Below are 21720 nucleotides of genomic sequence, written 5' to 3'. Positions count from 1 at the left end.
CAGAAATATGTAAAATTTAAAGAGGTGTCAAACAGAGTTATATATTGTCCCCACTGTTATTCAATTTATATTCAGATATAATATTTAAAGAAGCGCTGCATAATTTGGAATGGGGCGTTACAGTTAATGGTATCCTGATAAATACAATCAGACATGCAGATGATACAGTTATTTTAAGTGATGATATGAATGGATTCCAATGCCTTTTAAATGCCATTGACGCAGTGGGTAGAGAGTTTGGCCTAAACATAAACTGTTCAAAAACAAAATTCATGGTGTTTAGCCGTTTGGCACGTTAAGATTCACCATTATATGTTGATGGTCATATAATTCAAAGAGTACCCAGTTTTAAATATCTTGGTAGCCATATTACTGAACAACTATGTAGATCCAGATAAAGAGATAAAATGTAGAATCGAGATAGCCCGCACAATATTTTAAAAAATGAGGTCATTCTTTTGTAATGATAACTTGCAACTCCAACTTCGAAAGCGCATGATTAAATATTACATTTGGTCAGTCCTCTTATACGGTGTCAAAGCATGGACATTAAAAATATCCAATATTAATCGTTTGGAGACCTTTGAAATGTGGCTGCACATACGTACACTAAAAATACTATGGACTGCTATGTTGACAAATGTGAAGATGGTCTATTTTGGACACGTAGTGAGGGGAGACCGATATAATATTCTTCGAGTTATTATGATGGGTAAAATCGAAGGAAAAGCATTTCAATATTATGGCATCAGGGGTTGCAGGGAGTACAGATATATACAAATACATTATTATATTAAGACAGTCATCATCATCCTCTAACAAGACTTCTAAGTCTGATTTTCATATTTTTTAAACGCCATTACAACACGTGTTATACCTCTTCACAGGAAAAGAAAGAACCACTCAACTATAGCAATATGTGCAATATAATTTGGTGTGTCGCCAGAGCTTAAGACGTGTACATTGTAATCACGTGGTTTTATTTCCATTGGTAAGATTGGTTGCGTTCGGACGACCACAGCGATTGACTGTCAGCAGAAATTGGCTGAGTGGTTGTATCCAGCGCTGATAGGGAAAGCTTAGTAAATCTCTCAGCGGCTGACTTCCAGCGGTGTCGTCTAAATACTACCGCTGGCTCAGCTGTCCAGCCGCTGTGGTCGTCCGAACGCACCCATTATCTTTCGATAATTGACAACTTTACTTGAGCATGGAAACAAATTGCAATATGTGGCAACCTGATCGAGCTTATCTCTTGCTTGTATTGGAAGCAGAAAGAAGTCGTACGAATCAATAGGAGATTAACCGACGAAGGTTACATTCAAAGAAGCGTCAGACAGGGATGCATTCTATCCCAATTTTTATTTAATAATATACTAGGGTGATTTTTCAAACAGGCTTTGCAAGATAAAGACTTGGACTGAAAATTAACTGATCAATAATCTTAGATACGTGAATAATTGAAGATCCTCTTATTTTATGCGACAGTCTCAAGGGCTTTCATGAGTTATTGGATTGCGTAAACATGATATGAAGAGAAATGGGTCTAAAAATAAATGCTCCTAAGACAAAATTTATGATTGAATTAAAAGACAATTTATGTTTAATTTCGATTCAGAGGCAAGACGGCTGTTTCTGTTATGAACTTCATCAGTGCAGATGCTTGCGCGCCTCTGAATCAAAACATACTCTTTCCTCAAATATTAGTATTAGATATTAGTTGTATATGTGGATAGTATTTCATAATATACCAGATGTATTTGCATTGGTTTGGTGAAAATCTTGGGATAATGCGTGAGAGGTGTATATACAATCGGTGGAATAGTTGACCAAGGAAGGGAGGTTTTGGAATTGTCGTGTTTTGAGATTGAACTGATCAATATCGTATCCAGGGTGTTTAATTCTTTAACAAGATGAAATGATGAAATTGTTTCGAGTGTACAAGATTTTAATTGTTTAATGAATGATATTCGAGCTGCATAATATAGTGACAAGTTTTGACGTCGGTTGTGAGTGTAAAGGTAACTAGCTAATACTTGATGTTTAGAGGCTGGGCCAGCTCTAAACCGACCAATATATTGCACTATAGTTTAATTTGCTGCGTATAAGTGATTGGTATAAATTTAATAGCTTTCTCGTATCTGTTTCCAGCTCACGTTGGTGAAATTTTCAAGAGATTAATTCTAGGCAGACATTGATGCTGTGAGATATTTATATGGCTGTTAGAGACTGTAAGTGCAGTCGAGACTCGGGAGTTACCCTGGATAACTTATTTCGCTTGTTTGTATTAGAATAAGTTCATTTAATGTCAAATTAATGTTGTTCGTGTTTTTCTTTTAGATAAAACTACAAAGTCACTTTTTTCCTAGGAAGAAATATATTTTGTAATATATAAATTTCTATTTTTAAAATCTGTTCGTCTATCTGTACCAACTAACGATATTTTGTTTGAGACTATTTAGGGATGATTATGGAGACATCCCGTTTTGTTCTCATATCTTGTTAAGCCCTGAGTATAGATGTATGGAATTGTGTATATCATGGACGTATAAACAGAGATTGACCCAGCAATAAGATACCTTGAACACACACTGTTTTGAAGCTTCGATAGAATGTGATGCTTCCTCAATGACCATAAGCGTGCTTGAATTTTTACTCGTGGGGATAATTATTCAGACGTTAATAATTGGAAGTACACTCACCGGCATAAAAAACCGCCATCCCAAAAAATGGGTCATTTTTAATGTCTTTTATTTCCTAAACCTGATGTCCGATTTAAGTAATTCTTTTAATATGTTACAGCCTTGTTCTTTAACAATATCGCTGTAATAATTGCTAGACAGGTACATTGTCATTGTATACAGGGTGTACGAATCAAACTGTGTTTTCTCTCAAACTTTGGACCACCCTGTGGAATGTTCTAGCTTATAAAATACTGAAATTAAAACCCAACTATAGCCTCAGGTTTTCCTAACATTATGTTTTTTGTTTCATTCGCTTATGTTGGATAATAAAAAAGTTAGGCACTTTAACAACTACCCCTGTTTTTCGTCAATACAAGGTGTTTTTAAATAAGTACGGCAAACTTTAAGGGGTAATTCTGCATGATAAAATAATGACAGTTTGCTTTATAAACGTATGCCCGTAAATGCTTTGTTTCCGAGATAGGGGGTATTGAAATTTTTCTTGCAAACTGATGATTTATTTATTGCTCTAAAACAGTTTGTGATATGGAAATGAAATTTGGTAAATTTTAAGAGGTAAGTAGATAGGCAAAGCGGTTTCTGGCGCAACCCCTAAATCGCAACCCTTAAATATTAATAAATGCCAAACGGCTTAACGTAGGATGACGTGTGACGTATCGTTGGAAAGGGGATGAAAAAGGGGGTTGAACTCAGTATGTGGCGTGCGCATCGGAATATGCCAAAAGGGCATTACGTCATATCTTCTTTTCTATTGGTCCGATTGTGACGTAAGAGGGCTCGTCGGAACGGGGAGGGGGTAACGAACACATAAAAAAGATGGCGGCAGTGCCAAAAGGGCATTACGTCATATCTTCGTTTCTATTGGTCCGATTTTGACGTAAGAGGGCTCGTCGGAACGGGGAGGGGGTAACGAACACATAAAAAAGATGGCGGCAGTGTCAAAAGGGCATTACAGCATATCTTCGTTGCTATTGGTCCGATTTTGACGTATGGGGTGTCAAATGAAAGCGGTGGCGACACAGAAGCCAACTGTCAATTCTTCTTCTTCTTTTCGTTTGTCAATTCTTCTTCTTCTTTTTTCGTCCGTTAAATCTTATGTCAACGATTGCGTGGAAAAGCCAACTGTCAATTCTTCTTCTGTCAACGTTCAATATTAACTGTCAGTTCTTCTTCTTTTCCGTATAGTGCCTAACAGAACGTGAGATTTGACGTATGACGTGACATTTATGTGTGACGTGGCAAAGCGCTGACATTCGACGCAGAACGTGACATTTGACGTAGATATGTGACATTGTTCAGTTTTCCGTCCGACATTTGACGCAGAACGTGGCATTTATGAGACATTGTGACACTGAGCATGTTCAGTACTGATATGAATCCCACCGAGTACATACATAGGGTTATGGAATTTCAAACTAAACTTAATCAGTTAAATAAAGATATTAAATCATATGAGGATATAAAACAAATTAAAAGACATTTCGATAGTTTGCATATTGAGGACAAAACGTGGAAGCCTGAAGAGTTGAATTTACAGCAGCAGCAGCAAGGTCTTTACGCTTTTAGAAAACTACCACAAGCTACATATCCATTGAGACGTATTCAGCCTACACCATGGGTGCCAGCAACAACACCAGCGAGTATGTGAAAAGTGAAATAGACAATGTCTTTGCAATGTCTTGTGTAATATTAGCATCTATATTTATCTTAATTTTAAAAATTATGTTTGAAATTGTAAAGAGAAAATTTGAATCTTCATGTAATATAAGACTTGATCAGTAAATAAGGTGTTTAAATAAAAAAGCAAAAATCTCTCTCTAAAAATATTTATTTATACATAGAAAAATTACAATGGTAATATTGTATAAGAAAACCAGTGACGTAGACGATCCACATTTCTTTCTGTACACGAAAATAGTCCAACGGCGTGACAGGGGTTTGTAGCAGGACCAACGTTTCCAGTAGCAAGAGGCGTGCCATCAAACTTGCAAACATCAATAATAAGGGGAAAAACTCCAAAAATGTGACATTTCTTGCTTAAAAATTCTGCTTTTTGTTCTCCTCGAACGTATATGTAATCGGCTGCATACAACAACTTGGTTTCTAGTATTTCATTTATTTTGGACAATTCTACTGCTCCATCAGAATATCGAATGCCAAGCAGTTTTTTCTCCACGTATGATGCTGTCTTCTTATCATCATTACTTAGCGCATTGAATGGTTTCGGAGGTAAAAAGATGTAATGACTTCGTTTAAAACCTATTTCGATGGTAAGTTCTTTGGGAACAAACCACCCGTCCACAGCGAATCCCTGAATATCTACGAATGCTACTCTCATGATGACTGCTCTTGTACTACTGACACTTTATGCGTCTAATTTAGACTTTTTACAATTTCGGTAAGTGGGTAGTACTCCATTACGCAGTCGTGAATTATAATGCAGTAGGCCTTGGTATTTTCGGGAAAACCATTATGTGCTTCAATATCTAGTTTTACGTCAACAGTGGATGCTTTCATGCTTTCTTCTTGTTTTGAACAGTCGATGACGAACAATGCACGATTCTTGAAAGCTGAGAAATCGAGTAGAGGTCGCTTTTGGTGGGAATGTACGTAGCTGGGATAAAATTCGGTATAGTTGAAATAGGCCTCGTTGTAGTCAGTTTTGCTGAAATCCAACTGCATTCTCTCGTTTGGCCAATATTCTCCATTTAAGGATAATCTAATACTTTGGATGCTAACATTGTCAAATAAGGTAGGATCAGCTGTAATCGTGTTACGTTTGCCTGTTTGAAAGAAAACAATGACATAACGTGGTCTTTCAACTGATGTGCTAGTTTTGACGGCCCAAACTTCACGCCTAGCACCTTTGGTAATGGTAGGCAATTCGTGCAATTCCCACTTTCTAAATGGAATAACTATAGGTTGATCTTGTTGAATGGACTTCATTAGTTCTAGTTTAATTTCGTCATTTGGAAATATGTGCTTCACTCTGAGTTCAATGTTGGTGATGTTAATCTTTGCTTTTGTAGTTTCATCAGTAATAATTAAACAATCGTTGTCGTTTCGAGCTCGAACTAGTCTTATTGTTTGACGACCACACGTAATCATTGGATAATCGTTGAAAATGTTAAAAATATGCTTAAGAGGTATCTGTATGTTGAATGAATTATCTGCATCGTGTAGAATGGGATCATTAGGGTAATTCCAACCCGCCATAACCATATAATGGGAATCTTCTTGATTGTAACACGTCATGGCACGTACAGCACTTACGATACCAGGATCCCGCACTGTTTCCATCTCCCGTGCGCTTTCGCTGTACGTACACGAATCGAAAAGAAAAGCACCCACATTGTTGGCTAGTTTGACTACGCCAGATCCTTCTTTATCGACGAGTGATCCTTTAATGCACAACAAGGTTTCGCTCATTGCAAAAAACGAGTCAACTTGATTAATGCTAAATTCTACAATATCATTACAGTTGAATGATTTGATGAATGGTGCATAAGTTCGGTATTCGGCCTTTCGAATCGACTCATCAAACATTGGCTTACGATAAATATCGAATATTGGAGGCATTACGCTGCTGTCGTTTGAACGAGCTCGTTTTCCATACATTGTTGTCATTTTTTAGTTTAAAACCAAGTGATTGTAAAAACAATTTTTTTGCGAACGTAAGAGGTTTCCGCTTCGACACAACTAATGGTGTTCTTTTAATACGATATTGTCGCTTGGACGGTTGCACAACTAATGGTGTTCTTTTAATACGATGTTGTCGCTTGGACGGCTGCACAACTAATGGTGTCCTTTGAGCAGTAGATGACCTTATTACTAGTCCCATTTCCCTCTTGATCTAAGTTCCAGCACCAATGTGCTCTCTTCTCCTCTAAAGTTTACAGGTCGTCCTTCTTGATCGAGAGCCAAGACAGTGATATTGGTAAGTTCACGCTGCGGCACAACGGGTAAATACAACAAATTGTGAGGAGTTTCGTCAATTGCGTACCCAGGATTTGATTGTATGACAAATTCGTAGATCGTATGAGCAGGTCTGTTACCGTCGAAGGCTCCAGTACTAATGTTACATTCAAAGCGTATGCTAGATACTTTAATAATCCTAACAGGTAGATTCGAAGTATGTATCCGTCCAGGATTGAGTATTGCCGGAGAAAATCCCAATACTGTACCAAGGCTATCAGGTTGCTTAAACGAAATCCTATATTTGCTAAATATTTGACACTGCAACGTGTTGTGGTTAGGTTTTAGACTAAATATCGATTCTGGTTTAAGCTCATTGTCAGCACCCAGTTTCTTTTGTATGTATTCTTCAATATCGGCAATTTCATAACATCCATCGGGAAAAGCAAAGTTTTGCCATTTGTTTTTGTCATTGCAGTAATAAAACTTGTTATTTTCAATGTTCGGTATACTGTTGTAGGAATGGAAGGCACGAAGAGCTATTTCGTAATCTTTTTTCGGATCCAACACGATTGGTGTGGGTGGTTGAAATGAAAATGTATAAGTGGTGCTAACTACTCTCAACAACTGCGACATGATGACTGATTCAAGTCGATAGATTAATAGGTTTATATATATAGTTGAATAAACACCAATTTTTTTTTTCACATATTTTTTATTTGTTCTAAAGCAAGTTTACATAAATGACAAGATGCTTGAGAATCGGGTGGTCCATCCCAGTGAGTCCTCCAATCTGGTCTGTTGTAATGTACGAAGCACGGAAGTAGTATCTGCAAGTTAAATTCTCCTCGATATTCCCCAGGTAATTTATGCCATATACTTAACAATTCTGAAGGTCTAACAGTCCGTATAATATACTCTAGCGGTATGTGTTTTAGTTCTTCTTCACTATATTCCGTAAAACATTTTTCGCGAAACATATGGGACATAAGCAATCTACTACTGTCCATTATATAAAAATTTTAAGCATAAATGTCCACAAACGATTTGATTGTAAGTTTGATACTGGTGATTATTGTAGAAAATTCTGGCACGTGCACCCAGATATTTCACAAGTTCTTTGGTCGGCTTCAAATTACCAAATGAATCGAAATATTCCACGTCGTTGTTTATCTTTCTATATGCTACCCAATGTGTTCCGTTATGCGCGGACACATCCAAGTTAACTATTGCACATTCTCGTTGTCGAGGACCGTCTCTAGGCAGAGCGTCATTCATGAAAACTCCTCGAAAATGTGGTATGTTAAGTATTTTCGCGTAATGTGCAATGTCCAAGTCGTACAGCGGACGATTGGGCAGCTTTATTGGAAGTTTTTTTTCAAATACAAGCCGAATCCGCCTCTGGGTTTCTTACGTAGGTACAGACCCGAACCGATATGTTCCATTGCCTTATTATGACGTATATCCTCCTCCAATTTCTTTTGGGCATTTTTTGCGTCGACCACAGTTTTTGCCACCCCCGCAGCACCTCCTGCTAAAGCCCCCAGTGCCGAAAGACCAGCAAAGAGAGGTATGAGGGGTAGGAAACCTCCAGATTTTAGTGGTAGTACGCGAGGAACATCAATTTCTTTTCGGCCGCCAAGTCTTTTGATTATGGATTTTGCAATTCGTACAGCAGTCAAAGCAGTATCGTGTAACGATGCTCCTCTCTTCATGGACTTTGCAATTTTTGAGACAACATCGCGATTGAAAGAGTAACGCCCCTTTCTTCCACGACGTAACTGACATCCCATTCCCAATTTTCTTTTCGTCTTCATTCCACCGGTTACAAGTAAGGCAGCAGTTTTTTCACCAAAGCTAGCGTCTTTCGACTTGAATCGCTCCCAGGCTCTATTTTCCAATTCTTTATCGGCCTTGTGACGTTCTTCGAGAGATGAATGCTGCGAGTAAGCGATATCGTGTTGTTTACAAGCTGCGTCTAATGGATTAATACCTGGATCTCCACGTGCAAGACGTTTTTGTAGTTTTGTTCCAGCTATAAAGAACGTATTTTTTTTTACTTATAAAACACAACAAAATTGTCGCAAAGTTACTTACGTCCACAGTACTGATAACCGCCAGGAATATGTAGCTCAAATGGCAGTTTATTAATTAAAGAGTTCACGAGACCTCCTCCTTCGACGACCAACATTGGACTGATGCCATGCAAGTGATGACATCTATAATATATTGCCGTACTTATGTACTACACTTGCCACACGATGAAGATCGTTCAACAAGAGCAGACGTTGCCAATTGATAATCTGGACATTGTCCAGAAAGTGACAGTCAGTAAACATGGTAAATTGCTACCAAACTCATTTAGAGCCATTATTTGCGGTCCAAGTGGGTGCGGAAAAACGAATGTCATGCTATCACTATTATTTAATCCGAATGGCGCCAAATTCAAAAATGTCTATGTTTATTCGAAATCCCTTTTTCAACCGAAATACCAACTACTGCAAGATGTAATAGCCCAAGTCAAAGGTGTTGGGTACTTTCCATTCAAAGACAATGAAGAAATTATCAGTCCAGATGAAGCACAACCAAACTCAATTTTTTTATTTGACGATGTTGCATGTGATGGCCAACAGAAGATTCGCGAGTATTATTCCATGTGCAGACATAAAAATATCGATGCCGCTTATTTATGTCAAACATATTCAAAAATACCGAAGCAGCTAATAAGAGACAATTGTAACATGATTGTATTATTCAAGCAGGACGAGATAAATTTGAAGCATATATTTGATGAACACGTATCGCCAGACATGTCGTTTGATGAATTTAAAAAAATGTGTTCAGAATGTTGGACGACAGACCGCTATGGTACTTTGGTCATTATGAAAGATTTTCCCCTTAACAATGGCCGATACCGCAAAGGATTTGATAAATATATAAAATTGTAAGTTGATGTATTGTTTAGTTGTCAACAAAATGTCTTATGATGCGGTCGCCATTGCCATGCGCAAGAAGAAAGTTGCCGAATTGGCTAGATCAATTCGCAAAAAATATTTGGCATTGAAATTAGGCAAGACAGAACAAGATGAGTCACTAAATAAACTTTTTAAACCAATCTCGAAACCACTCAAGAATATTGCGCAATCATCAAAAACGTTGCATCATGCTATCGATAACAAGTTTAGACAAGTTAAAAAAGAAGAAGAAGAGGTGAAAAAGGAACAAGTAGGACTAAAAAAAGAGCCAGATAGAGAGGAAAATCCTACACCACCATTATCATTTATAAGTGATGGAGATGTGTTTGAAAACAACGATAAAGAAGATGAAGAATACGAAGATAACATAGAAACAAACCAATCGCAAGATGAAGTATCCGAACAAGTATTTCAAGATTACCTAGACCAATATCATTCTCTAATTCAACCTTACGTGATAAATCACGGGATATCTTCAGATCAAATAGATAAGGTATACGGTCCAACCTATGATAGCAAAACGGCAAAATGGGCACTTGGTTCCACTGATATTAATTTCACTCGGGATGGTAGGATTGTAACGAAAGGAAAATATGTTAAAGGGACACGTGGACTATATGAGTTAATATTTTACAAAGACCCTGATCATTTTAAAGAAGAAGACGTTAAAGACTATATTTCATTGTTGGATATAACCGGCGCTCATAAAAGACGGGATGGTACACTAAAGGGAACCCACGGCTACAAGTGGAAGGAAATTATTAAACCTAATCTTCCATCATTAATACCTCAACGTCGTCATACAGAAACTAGTAGAGGAGATGTCGGTTCTGGATTACCTACGCATTTGACATACAATGATTTGCCTAGGGAATATATTTACTGGGACGACCCAAATGAATTGGTGGATCGTCTTCAACTCTTGGTGGCTTCGAAAGACGCCGGCAACACATCTCTCGACAACGAAATTGTAGCCATCATCAATGAACTAAAAGAAGCTAATATAATAGAGTAACTGGGAATGACAATATCATTTCCATTATGAGTGTCGACAAATTCGGTCATCATTCTCGTGGTGGTGGTGGTAGCGCTCAAAAGGTGACGCGAGTTACATTTCCACATACTTCTGACGGAAATATTAATGCCGAAAATGTGAAAATTTGCAATGTCAAGGATCCATCAGAAAATGGTGATGCTGCAACGAAAAAATACGTCGATGCACAAATAAATGAGTTGCGTAACATACAGTCACCATTAATTCAAACACATGGTGAGTTGTTGCAGCAAAAAACTGGGGAGATAGAAGGTTTAGCCATCGGACTAAATGAAGTAAGAGAAGAGCTTCATAAAACTACAGTTCCACTTCTCGAGCAGAAGTTGCAGAAAATAATGAAAAATGATTTGAATACACTAAAAAAGGACACGGAGAATAATGTAAATAAGTTGTTGCAGCAAAAAACTAATGATATAAAGAATTTAACCATGGAACTAAACGAAGTAAGAAAAGAGCTTCATAAAACCACAGTTCCACTTCTCGAGCAAAAGTTGCAAAAAATATTCAAAGATGATTTGAATACACTAAAAAAGGATACGGATAAGAATATAAAATCGGCTGCAGAAACCATTGCACATCATGCGATATACGATATGAAGATGGAAAAGAAGATAAAAGAAATGAACGCGGCATTACAGGATGTAGTAGACAACCTTCATTCGATGAATATAGATACCCGCCTAACAGCAATTGAAAGTCGTTTATAAAAATGTCTAAAGAAAAGGAACAGGTGGTGTATGAGTTGCATAAACCATCACGAAAAAACTATCCTCGTCGACGAACAATAATCAAAGGAATCGATGACTTGTGGCAGATGGATTTGGCTGAAATGCGTCCTTATGCGCACCAAAATAAAAATTACAAACTAATACTAGTCGTAATTGATTGTTTTTCAAAATTTGTTTGGACACGTCCTCTAAAGAACAAAACAGGTGAGGAAATTACTCGCGCATTTTCGGATATTCTCGCCCGTACTCAAAGAGTTCCGAAAAACCTACAATCTGATCAGGGAACCGAATTTTACAACAGAAAATTTCAAAATTTAATGAAAAAACACGAAATTAATCATTACAGCACATACACGGTTAAGAAGGCTGCCATTTGTGAAAGAGTTATTAGAACGTTGAAAGCAAAGTTGTACAAGTATTTTAGTTTACATGGATCATACAAATGGCTAGATGCACTACCTACAGTCACTGAGGAATACAACAATACAAAGCACAGTAAAACAGGATACAAGCCATCTCATGTCAACAAATCCAATGAAAAAGCCATTTTAAACAAAAATTATAGTCATTTAAAGATTGCCGGTCCACGGAGATTTAAAGTTGGCGACATTGTACGTATATCAAAGGCAAAACATTTCTTTGAAAAGGCCTACACGCCCAATTGGACTACAGAATTATTTAGAATTGTACAAGTTAAGATAACGAATCCTATAACGTATTTGCTCGAAGACATGCAAGGTACACCGATTAGCGGCGGGTTTTACGAAGAAGAATTACAGAAAACAAAAAATCCCGACATTTACTTGGTTGAAAAAGTACTTAGACGAAAAGGCAATAAAATGTATGTTAAATGGTTAGGATTGGATAGCAAACACAACAGCTGGATTACTAGTTCAGATGTAGTTTAAGGATCTATATTTCGATACGCCGCGTAGACATACATTTTTTAGAAAATGCTGACAATTACACGCAAAGAGTGGGGGATTGAAAAAGTATAAATTCTCTCAGCAACCATCCGTCACATTCAGTTTGAGTTTCTCCAACCGACTTGTGTATTCAGTTGCAACAGCAGTACTATGACTTCTCAAGATAGCGGATACGAAAGTGAAGAGACAATTATCTACGACGCTGAATTAGATCGAGTACTGGAAAAATATGAAGAAGCTGCCAAAGATGAACCATATTATTTATTGGAAACTACCTATCCAATAGGATGTTTTCACATAAAAATTGGCCTATCTCCAGCTCGACAGTTTTCTCCATCCATTATTCTGTACCAACATGGTAAATTTACAAGAATCAGTTTAAACACATTCGAGTGGACTACCCTAATTGAGATGTTTATACAAATTATGGAAGAATTTTTCATACCACCTTTGCCGACCTATGCCGATGAGTATGATCCAATCGAATTTGAGTGTGGTGATTTCTGCAAACTAAGACAATTGGTAATGGAAAATGTAAAGTTCCTGACTATCGAGAAACACGGAATCGAATATTATTTATGTGAAGATGATGTAAGCCAGATCCTGAGAGCAAACATTGATTTAGTGTCTCAACGAGTGTCGTTATTGGACAATTTACAGTTTTTTTCGTATTATAGAAATGTTGTATACTTTATTCAGCAAAATTGTCATAAGAGTAACAGTTTATATAGTCGACTTCACGCTTTAACTGCGTTTTGTGAAATTTCTCCAGATACTTTGTTAAGTCAAGCTTTGAATGAATATGTATGGTATTATAGCAATAAAGTTGTAAATGATTTGGATAGTTGTGAATAAATAATATTAATAAATATGTTGTCTTTTATTTTTACCTAATATAAATAAAACAAACAAAAATTAAGATTAAACAATTTTATTAATAAAAATTACATTATACAATGGATAATATTTTTTATATACAATTTACAAAAACTTTGCGATAAGTGATCTTTTCTTTTTTTTTTAAGTAACCATATACTGCGCAAAAAGAAGAAAATTATTTATGCATTGAGCATCTACATTGAAAGGACCAAGTTGTATCAAACAAGACGTGATCAAACGAATTTTGACACCAATTATCTGTTAAATCATACAAATATTTTATTTCATATTCATGATATTCATTCCAATTAAGAACCTGTTCATAACCATAACATTTATTTTTTGATTTAAGTACGTTTCGGAAAAGTTTGAAACAGCTAAAACAAAAGTTTAAAGCAATAGCATCTGCTACAAATGCAGAAAAACAAACACAATACATATTAAGTTCTTTCTCTTTATAATAATTTGACTCACAAAGATGATTTCTTTCTGCTTCGTTTTCACGTTTTGTTTGTTCAAAATCTATTTGATCACATATTTGTATTTTATGCAAATAATCAGTTTCATATAATTTTCGAAAGCGATAAATACTATAATTATTACAAATTTCTACAGTAAGGCTCCACGGCAGTGGTGACATCTCAACAAATTCAGTTATGTTCAAGATATTTTCACAAATAGTTTTTATAGATTGTGTGCGTAATGTTGTTACCATCTTTTCTTTTGCTGTATTTCTGCAACAACAACAACAAATAAATGTTTAGTGATGACACTGCCGTTTTATGTATTATAATGCCCCCACGGAAGCGTATTAAATGATTTTGGTATTAAGTACCGCTTGTCGTCATAAGGACTTAGAGCCGTTTTGGATTGTTCGATGCTAAATACTGAATGTTGATATGACCGAATACATCTTTGGCTTGCGTTTTGAATTTTGAATTCTTTAAGACATTTTTCATAGTCTTCGTACGTAATTTTATTTCGAACGACATTATATTTCACTCCTTTTGCCTTTTTGGTTATTCCCAAATTGCTTACGTCGCTTTCAATTCTCTCTTTGTTTAGTTGTTTTCGTTCCAGGCGTTGTCTTTCTTTTTCCCTCTCCACGTCTGTTATTTGCATTTTAAATGTGTACATTTTTGATCTTAGCCCAATAAAATGTGTAATTATTTTCCCATTTGCCTCATCCTTCATTAATCCAGGGATTTTTTTATTTAATCGTTCTATGTCATATGGGTTATTTTCGGCGTAGTCGGAGGTATCGAATTTGCTTGGATATGCTTTTAAAACCTCTCTATATGCATCTGAACATTGCAGTTCATAAATAAAGCTGTCTGTGTCCATGTACAGCAATGAACAGTTTTCTTCTCCCATCGTTGGAAGCATAAAGTTATAATGAAAATCGTACATACATAATTTGGATATATCAAGGATTGCTGCGCCTATATACAGGGGTTTATTAAAGCATACTTCTGATTTTTTCAGTTCGATAGCCACCAAATTCTCATGAAAGATCGTTCGACTATGAAATCGACTACTTGCAATCAAATTTTTAGCTCCGTACCTTCCATGCCATTTTTTACATAATTTTACGATACGATGACGTCTTATGTTCTCCATTGTCTTACCGAACACAGCATTATTCATTAATTTAAAGAGATTTTTTTCGAAGCTACTTGTGGCTGCTGTTCGTAAGTTGGTATTTAACTCAATATATGGTCGCAGCCACGCAGATTGTTTAAATTTCAACACTCTGTGTATCTTTGTTAAAATTAAACCGTTCTCTAATGCCTGTTTAAGATTTCTATAATGAATAATATATTTTGTTTTGTGATATAAGGTTGGTATTAACTTTGGCAATTTTGAACCGGGCGGAATGCGGTGTTCGGCAGCAAATGGAAAATCTTTGTGTTTATCATGCAATTCGCGTGGATACTCCAAGTCAACTTGGAAAAAATAGCCCTCTTTCGCATCATTTGGTATTGACATAATATCAATATGACCTTCGGGAAGATTAGTGGATTTTGATGCAACACCAAATTTGGTACCATCTTCAATCCATTTGAATCCTCCTATTGGTAAAGCCTCACTCATGGCCCAGCCATACAGATTATTCACGTCTAAATACATGATGTATTTAGAGGGTTGTGTGGGGTCATACGTCGACATGTATTTGTTGTTGGCCTCCGAATACCTGTTGCTGCAAACAGATATTCCGCCTCTTATGGCTTTTTCCATGAACAAAATCATATCCACATCTTTTAGCAATTCTAATTTACATTTTGTGTATCTCAGCATACAATCCCACGTGTATCCTGGCATGGTATAATACCAAGCAGGATCTAGTTTATACGTGTCTCGACATTTTTGTCGAAACTGCTCAAACACATCAGCCAGCAGCAGAATATCTGTTTTCAAATACAAATCGCTGTATTCACCCAAATTTTTACAATTAAATTTATTCCAAACATTCTGCGCATGAGCATACTTCTCTTCACTAATATATTCATTATTTAGCTTATTATAAAAATGCCTAATGTTGGGTAAAGAAGTTTCATCTAATTTTTCCACGCTATCGATATAATCGTAACAAAATACTCCTTTACAAGTTAACAAATTGAATGTATCATCATCTAAATTACTAAATTCTCGTTTTAAAATCTTCTTTTCCGATGTGTCTAAAATTGATGCTAATTCGTCGAGTGAAGCTCCCATAAATCTTAGTGAATCAATAAATCGTAATTTAATTTGATGTTCGTCAGAGTGTAATGTAAATGAAATATATTTTTCTTTATTAATTGGAAGTAGACTCAAGTGCCCATGTTTGCATAAATCAATAATCATAAAATGCGAATCGTAACCACTAAAATTGTGAAAAACCACGGGAACAACAAATAATTTTTTAAAGTTCAAATTACATGCTTGGTGTGCAAATCCACGTACCTCTCCGGTAAAATGGTTGTGATCTACTACAATTGTATCTGTAGCCAAAAAGCGTTTCTCACAAATATGACAAACAGTCGCTCCATTTGTATTAGTCTTTTCGGCTATAGGTATAATTGTTTTCAACTTGGAATTTACAAATTTGGAAATTTCAGCCATTTCTTTTGCAAACCACTCCATGCAATTTTCACCTCTATAGCTCTTAAAATAAGATAAACTGTCATCGTAAGCACATTTAAAATAATAACCTGCACTAAAAGGTACATGTTTCTGATATTTTGCTGTTTTACTCAATTTGACATTGGAATCCGTAAAATTATGTAATTGGCATTCAAAATCGGCATAAACTATAAACGGAGTTGTTTGTTTGTACGTAAAATTGCGAAAACCCACATGATCATATTTAGGAACAGTCATTTTGCATTTATTCATATCCGAACACATTTCTTCATGCTCTGCTAGTTTGATTTCACTGCTAAAGTGGTTTAAACAACGATCGCAAATATATTTTTTACTTTTGCTCTTATTCACTTGTGACTGTACTAATTTTCCCAAATCTTTAATCCAACAATAATGAAAACGTATTTCCGTCTGATCGTCATCTTCTGGAGGAGCATCGTAATCATTTAATTTTGGAAAATATTTATCTTGCACAAGAAGCAAATTAACATGCTTTTCCAACTTTGTTGGTGTCAGTCTGGCAGGTACTACTTCGTAAAATTGTTTGTCCTTAACTATATTTAATTCTAATACGAAAACATTGACTGATATGGCGTTTAGTTTTTCGAATTTTGAAATTTGATTTAATGGCATTGGGCTTTCTAATTTGTCCGTTTGAAAAATAGTAGAATAATGTGGATATTTGGATACTCTTTGAGCATCTTTGTTAGCAGGATACAAAGCACTAACTATTGACCAATAAAAGCATGCTTGATCAAAATTACGAACATTGATACAAGCCTTTTTATTACTAATCTCTTTTGGCAAGTCAATGAAGGACGAACCGTTTCCTATGTCCACTCTATTAATATTAACCTCTAATGAAATTACTTTAGACAGCGCGGCTCCTGAATCTTTTTCTGCAAATTCGGACAGCTTTGTATAAATTTTATCTTTAACATTTTCACGAAACCAAAGATGTAAATCGGTCGATGTATCTATAATAGCATTTTTCGTATTAAAATATTTTAAATCTACACTTTCACTATCACTTGATTTTTTAATGAACTCCCCGCAAAATGCAGTATTGACTTTAAGTATTCTATGTGTTTTCAAAATAATTTTAATTTTGTTGCTAAAAACAGTATAAGCATCCTCTAAAAATTGGCCAATGTCCTTATGAGTTAAATTTACTATTACACCGGTTTTAATTCGACTGGCAAAACACGACATAACATTTTCCCATTTAACTCTATTGCGTAATTTTGAACTAAACCCCATCCCAACATGTTTATTATTGAAATTTAAAATAATTTGTCTAAAATGCTTAAAATGACCTATGTTAGTTTGCAATTTTCTAACTGTTCCAATGGGTAGCTTATTGTTTTTAATAACTTTATTGCATCTCCAAATTTGACTATTTACACGTCTTGTCCACACTTTACGGTCCCTATCAGTGAATTTGTCAAACATTATTTTACGAAGCGTTTTAATAATGTGAAGCAAATCATCAGACTGTTTGATCACTTGTTTATGTTGCATGGCTACTCAAACACAAAAGATACAAGAAAGAACAAGATCACTTACCCTTTTTCCTTTATTCTAATAGCTAGTTGTCTATTATCTCAAATTTTGCTGATGGGCGGTGGTATCCGGTATCGATCAGTCCTCGAAATATAATGGAATACTTCTTAGTTGCAAAGTCAGAGATGAATGGAGTATATACGTTTGTGACTCTATTTGGCAGGAACACAACGTTCTCCTCCAGTTCCAGCAAAACTACTTGGCCAAATTTATTTTTCACCAGCTTGGCGTCTATTACTTTTTGTGGCTCGTTTATTGGTAGTTCGTTTAATTTAATTATTGGTTTACGGTCTGCAACCAAAGAAACGGCATTTATTTTTGTTAAATCCATCTAAAACAATAAGAAACAATTGCTAGAAAACGTGCACAAATCTTACTATTTTCCTATAAATAATAGTTTAGAGAAAACAAAATCCACAGAAGTACGTAACAAAAACAGAGACATTAAAAACAAAAAATCGATAATTTACATTAACAAAATAATGTGATCGTGTAAAAATAAGAAATTGTGAATTGTGAAGACCGACAAAAAATTGGGAACACAGAGAAATAGAAAACAGTAATCCACAAATTATTAAAGAAGAGGAGAAGGGAAATTCTTTGCACGTAAGTATTTTAAAAATACATAGATAAAAGAAACACAAGTATATAGAAGGCCGGCAAAAGAAAATTGGGGAGAGAGTAATAGAAATAGTCCACAATTATTAAAGCACAGTAGACGTGAATTTTTTTTGCACGTAATTATTTTAAACATAGATAAAAGAACCACAAGTACATAATACTAACACAAGAACTTATTTAAAAAATATTTAAGACATGAAACACAAGTACACAACAAATACATACAGAAAAAATATTTAATATGAACAACAAAGATAGCTTACCTTGATTCAGTATTTATCACTGCACTGCGAACTAACTAGCGACACGTTCAGAAACTGTGGTTCGGACACAATTGGTGTACTTTATGCCTGTCGGAAACTCAATGAACTGGCTATCCCCCGATTTCTATTTATATAGTAGGTTAATCTGATGACGCATTAAAATTTACATGTATGTACTTGCAGGATTCTTTGAAACGGCATGTGCATATTATTGCTAGAGTTTGCGGTTTTGATTTCCGTTATTAACGCGTCGGGTAGAATGTGCTGTGTCATAATAATGAAATCGTATACTAAAAAATATAATTGATGCTTTTTTTTTTTGCGGTCATTGCCATATTATACATTCTTATTTATTTTGCAATATCAGGTTAAAATGCAATATTAGACATGTGAATATTATTTATATAAGTTGCAGTTTTAATTTCCGTTTTAACGAGTCGTGTAAAATTTGCAAGGTGTTTCTGGCGATGTTGCAAAAAATATAATCGTTGCTTTTTTGCGGTCATTGCCCTACATTCTTACTATTGCAATATCATGTTACAGGTGTAATATGAGATTGGGAATGTGCCTTGCTTCCGCTGACACATTCGTTTTGTGTGACTAATGAAATTCTATTTAATACTTAGTATTAGATGTGAATTTTATGAATAATAAACTCGTATTTAATTTCTTCTTCTTCTTTGTGTCAAGCCATCTGTCAATTCTTCTTCTTTTCGGTGTGTCACTTCTTCTTCTGTTTTCCGGTTTGTCAATTCTTCATTGTGCTGTGCCATTGTTACTTCTTCTTCTTCTTTTCGTTTGTCTTGTTGCTATCAATTCTTCTTCTTTTCGGTTTGTTAATTCTACTTTGGGTCGAGCCATCGTCACTTCTTCTTTTCGTTTGTCACGTCACCTTCTTCTTCTTCTTCTTTTCCGCAGCCGTCAATTCTTCTTCTTTCCGGTTTGTCAATTCTTCTTCATTTTGTTAAGACATTGTCACTTCTTCTTTTAGTTGTCATGTTGCTGTCAATTCTTCTTCTTCTTTTCGTTTGTCATGTCAACTCTTTTTCTTTTCCGCAGCCGTCAATTCTTCTTCTTCTTTCCGGTTTGTCAATTCTTCTTCATTTTGTTAAGCCATTGTCACTTCTTCTGTTAGTTGTCATGTTGCTGTCAATTCTTCTTCTTTTCGTTTGTCATGTCAACTTCTTCTTTTCAGTTTGTCATGTTGCTGTCAATTCTTCCTCTTCTTTTAGTTTGTCATGATGCTGTCAATTCTTCTTCTTATTTATTTCGTTTGTCACGTCATACGTCAAATGTCACGTTCTGTTAGGCACTATACGGAAAAGAAGAAGAATTGACAGTTAATATTGAACGTTGACAGAAGAAGAATTGACAGTTGGCTTCTGTGTCGCCGCCGCTTTCATTTGACACCCCATACGTCAAAATCGGACCAATAGCAACGAAGATATGCTGTAATGCCCTTTTGACACTGCCGCCATCTTTGTTTTTTGTCTCAACTTATTCGTTATCCCCTCCCCGTTCCAACGAGCCCTCTTACGTCACAATCGGACCAATAGAAACGAAGATATGACGTAATGCCCTTTTGGCATATTCTGATGCGCACGCCACATACTGCATTCAACCCCCTTTTTCATCCCCTTTCCAACGATACGTCACACGTCATCCTACGTTAAGCCGTTTGGCATTTACGACCGGGGGTTGCTATTTAAGGGTTGCGATTTAGGGGTTGCGCCAGAAACCGCTTTGCCTATCTACTGAGGTAGTTATTGCGCATTTTTGGCATACAATTAAGAATTTTATATTTACCATTGGCGTGCATACGGGTATAAACATTTTAGATATATTCCGTATGCACGTCAATGGTGAATATAAAATTCTTAATTGTATGCCAAAAATGCGCAATAACTACCTCTTAAAATCTACCAAATTTCATTTGCATATCACAAACCGTTTTACAGCAATAAATAAATCGTCAGTTTGTAAGAACAATTTCAACACCCCCTACCTCGGAAACAAAGCATTTGCGTGCATACGTTTATAAAGCAAACTGTCATTATTTTAACATGCAGAATCACCCCATAAAGTTTGCCGTACTTATTTAAAAACACCCTATATTGACGAAAAACAGGGGCAGTTGTTAAAGTGCCTAACTTTTTTTATTAACCAACATAGGCGAATTAATAAAAAAACAGAATGTTAAGAAAACCTGAAGCTATAGTTGGGTTTTAATTTCAGTATTTTATGAAAGCTAGAACATTCCACAGGGTGCTCCAAAGTTTGAGAAAAAAACACAGTTTGATTCGTACACCCTGTATACAATGACAGTGTACCTGTCTAGCAACAATATTATTACAGCGATATTGTTAAAGAATAAGGCTATAACATATTAAAAAAATTACTTAAATCGGACATCAGGTTTAGGAAATACAAGACATTAAAAATGACCCATTTTTTGGGGTGGCGGTTTTTTGTGCCGGTGAGTGTAGTAATAATTTATAAAAACGCGTTCAAAGAATTTAATTTAAATAAAAAACAGTATAACTATTAATAATCACGTTTTTATAGAAAAAATAAAATGCAATTTTATTTGTTATTAAAATTAATACAATGTCAACATAGTTAAGCTCAAGTTAATTTTTTAGTAGGTATCAAATAATGCTACGATAAAACAAATCAATTAAAAAAGATTTTGAAATCTTAATGTTTTCTCCTAAATTTGCTACCCAAATAGTTCGGTCGTCAATATTATTTGGAAACCTACATAGAAAAATGAATGATTTTTTATTCATTTCACTAATTTATTTGAATCCATGAGAAATGTCAAATTAAAAAGCTACTAAACAGATCTTCTTTAATCCGATGATGTCTACTTACAATTTAAAAATGTGTATACTAATTTAATGAACTAATATCTTGTTCAATACATTAATATGAAGGAACCCAATGGTATGCCTATGAAAGACATATTTTA

General features: G+C 35.4%; 2 protein-coding genes across 3 annotated transcripts in view; both read right to left on the bottom strand.

The window, feature by feature from the left end:
* Positions 1–21720, bottom strand: part of LOC114326083 (POU domain, class 6, transcription factor 2) — a 670249-nt gene that overhangs the window by 599225 nt on the left and 49304 nt on the right. The window lies entirely within an intron of this gene.
* On the bottom strand, positions 13960–15894 carry LOC126883612 (uncharacterized). Its single transcript, XM_050649264.1, has one exon. The coding sequence runs from the start codon at positions 15892–15894 to the stop codon at positions 13960–13962; it is 1935 nt and encodes a 644-aa protein (XP_050505221.1).

This window comes from Diabrotica virgifera, chromosome 4 (genome assembly GCF_917563875.1).
Source record: "Diabrotica virgifera virgifera chromosome 4, PGI_DIABVI_V3a".
Classification (NCBI taxonomy): Eukaryota; Metazoa; Arthropoda; class Insecta; order Coleoptera; family Chrysomelidae; genus Diabrotica; species Diabrotica virgifera.
Note: the sequence above shows the minus strand (reverse complement) of the source record. Positions and strands in the feature narration are given on the sequence as shown.

Coding starts and splice junctions, on each gene's coding strand:
- LOC126883612 (XM_050649264.1), bottom strand. CDS start 15,894: ATGGGAGCTTCACTCGACGAATTAGCATCAATTTTAGACACATCGGAA.